At 45.8% G+C, this 6,701-nt stretch overlaps 1 protein-coding gene across 1 annotated transcript; it reads right to left on the bottom strand.

Moving 5' to 3' along the window:
* Positions 1-920: 920 nt before the first annotated feature.
* On the bottom strand, positions 921-6,006 carry RPL28 (ribosomal protein L28). Its single transcript, XM_033170285.1, has 5 exons — positions 5,904-6,006; positions 4,117-4,208; positions 3,727-3,850; positions 1,578-1,696; positions 921-1,050 (listed from the first exon to the last, which is right to left on the bottom strand). Exons 2-5 carry the CDS (start codon positions 4,195-4,197, stop codon positions 961-963), a joined length of 414 nt encoding a protein of 137 aa, XP_033026176.1. The 5' UTR covers positions 4,198-4,208; positions 5,904-6,006; the 3' UTR covers positions 921-960.
* Positions 6,007-6,701: the final 695 nt, after the last annotated feature.

The raw sequence follows: 6,701 nt of genomic DNA, 5'->3' as shown, positions 1-6,701 counted from the left end.
TGGAGCTAGAATTGCAGCCTATGCCTTCTCCCACCAGTGACAGACTTTCCTAGCTTTATTTACTACCAGATTCTGCAGGCAGCAGCCCATTATTGTTTTTGCCTGCATCTTTGCTCTCTCACACAATGATGCTCTGAACGTGCACAAAGTACAATTATCATTCAGCAACTGCAGTCAGCTCTTATATCTGAGGCGGAGACATTAACACAAGAGTTGGTTTTCAAGTGCTTTTAAGCCTCAGCTTAGAATAAAATTCAATGGTAGTCATCTATCCCTTGGGACAAGAAAAAAATGAAAGTATACTGGGTGGGAACAAGTTTTCTTAGCTCTAAACTGCCATCTGTTGGTCATTGTCAAGGCAATTAAACAAGCATCTGTAAATCACCTCCATGACCCCCAATAGTTGACATGGAGACATAAAAGACTGGCTCCTTTTATTTTCTCCCTATCCCACCCCATTTCCTCCTATGCCTTTCTTCTATTCCTTTCCCCCCACTACTGAATTTGGGGAGGGGCGTGTGTGGCTGTTTGTTGCAGCAAAAAATGTCTTGTAGCACCTGCTATATGCTTTTACAGAGGCCACTTCCACTATATTCTCAGAGTGCTATTCTCAGCAGAAGTTATAAAAGAGTAAGCTTCCCAACAATGGGGACAAGAGACTCCAAAATGCAAAGTAGTTGTATGTGTGTGAGAATCCCAGTTATCAGCAAGGTAGGAGAGTATTTAGCCGCTAAATTTTTGAGTTGATTGGCCTATGATGTTCTCTTGGTGCAAATGAATCTATGCAGGACAGGGAGTGACACAGCCTCTTTTGGGGGGGGGGTAATTCAGCAAAATGACAACTGCATACCAGGGCTTGTATTCACTGGGGAAGAAACAACCCAGGTTTCAATCTATTAACATCAATCAGCAACGTCATGTTCTGGTTCTAATCCTTTATTGGATAATCTGACAAATGTTTTATGTAGCCTTTGTAGCCCGAGATCGCTTCTTCTTCACCACCACCGGCTTCTGGCTGCGCAGAATTGCACTGGCACGACGCAGAGCAGCCTGAGAGAGAGTTAAGAGGAAAGGTGAGCTAACAAGAGCCTCAGATGGAAAACTGAGGCTGCGAAGCACAGCGGTTATTTCCAGGTCAAGCACCTCCAGCTGTTTCTTACAAAACCCAGATCCTGAAACACCTCGTTTCTATACCGCTCCTCAAACTTGTAATACCCTCCTCTACTCCCCACCTCTTTTCAGATCTACCAACTTAAATGAGCAGAACCATATTCACTCCTAAAGCAGGGGTGAAACAGAAGCCCTCTGGCAATTTCTCAATGTCTTTTGCAATTCAAAACACGTTATCGTAACCCTGGTTTTACACAGAAGGGCGCTTTTCATTAACTGCACCACACTTTGAACATTCACAGTGTTAGATAAGATTTCTTAAACATCGTACTTTTCACTCCAAAATGCCAGCTCACCCTGCCGCTTTGTTTCTGATGAATTGCCACCACATGCTCATTGGAGCAGTGGAGGCTAAATATATCCCAGTGCAAATCTACAGAGGGAGAAACCAAAGGGCCTCATCTTACCATGCGTAGGTCTTTGCGGTAGTTGTTCTTGCGGATGATGTGGCGGAGGCTGCTAAGAGTGGCACGGGCGTTTTTGTTGATGGTGATCTTCTCGTAAGAGGTGGCTGGCTTCCGCTGGCCTGCGAGAGTGAAAGGTTAGGTAGCATGGATGGAACAAGAACCTTGAATCTCCAAGATGGAAGCAGCAATAGCAAATGACACACCAGTGCACTTAGGAGAAAAATACAATAGTTTGGAAGTCCTTACCATCAGCCCCAGTCAGCGTGGTCAATAATTAGAATAAAGCTAAAACGGTAAATGTCCCCTGGACAGTTAAGTCAAGTCAAAGGCAACTATGGGGTGTGGCGCTCAGCTTGCTGAGGGAGCCGGCTTTCCAGGTCACGTGGCCAGCATGACTAAACCGCTTCTGGCGCAACTTAACACTGTTACAGAAGCCAGAGCGCACGGAAATGCCCTTTACCTTCCTGCCGCAGCAGTACCTATTTATCTACTTGTACTGATGTGCTTTCGAATTGCTAGGTTGGCAGGAGCTGGGACAGAGCAACAGGAGCTCACCCAGTTGCATGGATTTGAACTGCCGACCTTCCTATGAGCAAGCCCAAGAGGCACAGTGTTTTAGACCACAGCACCACCTGCGTCCCTTCAAAATAAGGAGATGTAGTCCAGTAACATCTGGAGGTTCTCAGGTTCCCACATTATAGTCACCACACAAGGTAGGCCAGTATTTTCACCCCATATTGCAGCTGAAGTTGAGAGACACAGTGGCCTGCCTAAGACCTATCTAGTAAGCTCAGCTGTATTTTTCAGCTCGAGACTTGCAGTCCAAACTCACGTTCTAGATGGCAGCAGACACAAGTGAGGGGCAATGGGTGATCTTAAAGGATGGGAAGATTTACAAAAGAGGAGATTGTCCTTCAAAGAGTTTGGTCCCAAGCAGAATAGGGTTTTATATGTAATAATCAGCACCTTGTATTGCATGGGGAAACAGACTGAGATAGATGGTGTTATTTATTTTCCGCCTTTTCCCTTGATAGGACTCAAGGCGGCTTACAGATAAAAACAAGAACCGCTAAAAACACAGAAATATCGAACATTAAAATACAATTAAACATTGACAGAATTAAACCTATATACATCATAAAGGGGGGAGGGGTGTGTGCCACACGATCCCAACAGCTTGCCCCAGTCAAGATTTCCGCAGCAGCCTTCTGCACCTATTGGTTTCTCTGTGGTTTTCAAAGGCAGCACCGCACAAATCACATAGCAATAGCAAAACTGAGATACGCACGTAGGACCATAGCCAGGACTGACTATCAGGTAGGGTACACCTGGCAAAGCAGCTGAACTTTGGCAAAAGTACTCCTAGCCACAGCAGATTTGTGAACATCCAACAAACCAGATCCAGGAGGTCTTGCAAAGTGCAACACCATCCAAAACAGGACAACCTCCTATTCCTGAACCAGCTCCTACCCAATAGCACTGCTGTCTTGTCCCGATTTAAATTTCAGTTTGTTTACCATCATCCAGTCTGCCACTGGCTCCAGACACAGATTCAGAACTGTCTGACCTCCCCAGAATAGGGTGGCATGGAACTATAGAGCTGAGTCTCATCAGCATACCAAAGTAAACCCACTCCCTGGCTCCAGATGATCTATCTCCAAGTGATATCATGTAGATATTGAAGAGCATTGGTGATTTTATGACCCCACAGAGAAATATGCAGACCTTAATTTTCGATAACATTTCCTGTCCCCCAAATCCGTATTTCCAAGCATTTAGAATTTCATTTTTAAACAATGGCTGGAATGAATATGGGCACTTGGGACAGCCAGGCAGTGTGGGCAAAAGGGGTAAGGGTATTAGAACGCCCCTCCCCCTCCAGCCACAAAACTGCATCCCTCTGGCTCTCTACCAAATGCTGCACTATCCATGCACAAATTTTCTATGGCTCCAGAACTAGAAACTTAGTTTTTTAAAGAAACACATCTACACACAGCTTACTTGCTATCTGGTGGGGCTGCTTCCACTACCCTATTGTAATGCTTATTCACTAAACAGATATTTTACACCCTGCTCCCGTCTCTTCCCTCCAACCCCCACCCCACTCACTCCATTCAGCATCATTTTGCTCTAAACTAAGCCAACCCACCTGCACGCTTCTTGAGGACCACAACAATGCCCTTCCCATCAGCTGCAGGTTCCACCCCAACAGTCTTGCGATGAATCAGTCCATTGTAGCGGAAAGAGTTGCGGGCTTTGAGGTTGTTTGGTTCCTTTGAAGAAACAAGAAACGGTGTTACTAGGACTCCTGGGTTCCAAGAGGAAAAGAGGAGAGCTTAAGAGGTCTGGAACAATGGGTTTGAAAGTGAGGGATTTCTCTTTCTTTTTTTTTTTGCTTCACAAAGGGAAATAGAATTGTTGGAAAATAAAACCTAGGACAGCAAAGTTCTTTAGGAAGAAAATAAGCATTAGAATTTTCAACAAAGAGGATAGAAAGTCAAGGCTCCTGGTTTTTATTTTTTAATTGAGGGCAGCTCACCGTGCTATATATTTGCTTGTTCCTTTTGATAAGGAAACTTGAGCAGTTGCGCACTATCATCCATTGCAGATGGGCAGACATCGTGAAGAATCCTAGGGATGAGAAGACCAAGCAATGAGAATGTAAGTAAAAGAAATATGACGTGGTCAGAAGCCCAGTGCATATCCTTCTATGTCCTCACACTCTGCTGCTTTAGGTATTTCCCCTCTAATGTTATGTTCCTTTACACATTATTCCAGTCTTGACATCCTGGTACCTCTAAACGTCACACTCCTCTGCCAACACAATGTGCTGTTGTGGTTGAATGATTGAATTTATTATTTCGGTCACATACCAGTTCCAGCTCACACAGAAAATCAGGGAAGTCATAAAACACAATAGAGATAATTTGGCTGTTGTGGTTAGAATGCTGGACTAGGACCTGGCAGATCAGGGCCCAAGTCCCCACTCAAGCAATGAGCTCACCTTGTCAGTCATTCTCTCTCTCTCGCGCTCTCTCTCTAACCTCACCCACTTGTAAAGATGAAATGGAGATGGGAGAGGTGTGTATGCCACCTTGATCTCGTTGGAGAAAAAGTGGGATATAAATGTAGTAACAAAGAGGGGGCTATGCTCATCAGATTCCTAATACAGCACACTACAATACAGTAGACAAAAGGGAATTATTAGGCGTCAACCTCAAGAATAGGCTATTTGTTTAAATACCACATCTTCTATCAGTGAGTGGTAGTAGTAGTAGAATCCTGTCGTATCTGCTTCCCCCTGATATGTCACAGCAATGAAGGAAAGGGAAATATAAACTTAAAACTTAAAAGGAGGACAATAACACAGGTATGGTATTATCGGAGAAGAGATCATGTGATTAGGAAGATGCCTGCAATTGAGTTGCTGTTTACCATCAGACATAATCTACATCGTTAAACCAGGGTTTCTCAAAGTGGTGGATACTGAGCACGATGGGGTCAATGGGACTAGAAGATAAATAAAGACCTTGGGGTTGAAATGAAGTTCACAAGGGATAGTGCAAAATGAACAAACAACAAATTTCTTAGGAATTTTGAGCCTCAGATAAAAAGGGTGTGGGCATATAGAGTGCACTCCCCTTGCCATTGAGAAGACCCTGTACTTAATAAGATATCTAATTTTTACATTTTGTGAATCCTAGAGATGGCAATTGATGGTTACTAAATGTTGATTATATACCATTCATGCTTGATTCTATTTCATTTACATTTCTAAGAATTTGGGTTTGGGTGAATGACATCTTTCAAAGCTCATCAATGGGCCAATGAACCCTGCATTAATTCTCCTTACCATACAAGATTAACACAGAGTCATATTACACCTTTGTAACATGCCACACATTCATTCTAACCTCACACACACACACAAACTGGTCTCAGGAGCTGACAAGCATCCTCAACACAGTAAGGGAGGGAGAGAGAATCCCTTAACTGTTAAAAATTTAGCCCAATCTTAGCGCATACCAAAAGCAAAATGAACCTGCGCGCTGCCTGCCGGAATAAGGGTGAGAATTGGGCGACCCACAACCCCTTTTTGTGCCCAGACAATTGAAATCAACCTACAAGACTGAAATGGAGGGATTGGCCACGTGACAGCCCCGTCCAAACCAACCTCCCTTCCCCACCATCTGGTAGGCCTCAGACCCATACACTGCGGTAGAGGACCCCGAACCTGCTCTCACTACCCCCAATTCTCTTCCCTTCCCTCCAACCGGGATTCTCCCACTTCCCCTGTCCAGGACAAACACGAGGCCCACTCCTTACCTTCTTCTCGCGACGACGGCCGGAAACGGAAAAGGAGGTCTGGTGCCGGCGCGAGGGGGTTTTATACCAGCTCCCTCCCACCTCTTGGTGTCGCCCGCCTCTTCCGCTTAGCGGCGCAGGTAGTCTCGCGGGCAGTTCCGGCCCACGTCCGAACAGCTTTTCCATCCCGACTGTGGATGCAAAGCTGTAGAGGCGCGGGGGAGAGAGGGCGGTTTCGCCACAGAGATGTCGAGGGATAGAGCGGCGCCATCATGGCCAATGGTGGCTTTCACTTTTGAACGGCAGCCTTCCGGGGGCCTTTCGCGAAGCCTTCGGAAAATGGCGGCGTTCCTATGAGGAGAGCTTCGGAAATGCTCGGCGGCATCTCGGAAGCGCTCGGTTTTCCCTTCGGGCGGTTCTGCATGACGTCAGGAGCGTTCCGAAAAGGCGGCAGTGGACGATCGAGCGAGAAGCCGGAGCCAATCGGAAACCGCCGGGAGCGCCTTTCGGAGGCTCTGCTCGGGCTGCTCAGTTCTGCCGTTGCTGCCTCTGGCGGAGGGTGGCGAGAGCCTGACTCATTTTTGCGCATTCTACACTAGCGTGATGGGGAAAGGGGGGGGGGAATTGAGTTTTGAGGGACGCCTGTGCCGCCCCATTTGTTTTAAGTATTCATATACCACTTTTTAGTTATACAAAACGTAAAAAGTGTGAGTGGGAAAGGGGATTTTTAAAAAACACACGCACACCATAACTTAATAAACACAATTTGGGACAAAATAGAGACTTGCGGCACATCAGGAGATTAACAAATGTATTCTG

The sequence above is a fragment of the Lacerta agilis genome, chromosome 14 (genome assembly GCF_009819535.1).
Source record: "Lacerta agilis isolate rLacAgi1 chromosome 14, rLacAgi1.pri, whole genome shotgun sequence".
In the NCBI taxonomy this organism is placed as follows: domain Eukaryota; kingdom Metazoa; phylum Chordata; class Lepidosauria; order Squamata; family Lacertidae; genus Lacerta; species Lacerta agilis.
Note: the sequence above shows the minus strand (reverse complement) of the source record. Positions and strands in the feature narration are given on the sequence as shown.

Excerpts from the sequence above, each read along its gene's own strand:
- RPL28 (XM_033170285.1), bottom strand. The coding sequence starts at position 4,197 with ATGTCTGCCCATCTGCAATGGATGATAGTGCGCAACTGCTCAAGTTTC. Across the intron at positions 1,697-3,726 it reads GGTCCTCAAGAAGCGTGCAG|GCCAGCGGAAGCCAGCCACC; the intron begins GTGGGTTGGCTT and ends TCACTCTCGCAG. Across the intron at positions 1,051-1,577 it reads ACCGCAAAGACCTACGCATG|GCTGCTCTGCGTCGTGCCAG; the intron begins GTAAGATGAGGC and ends ACTCTCTCTCAG.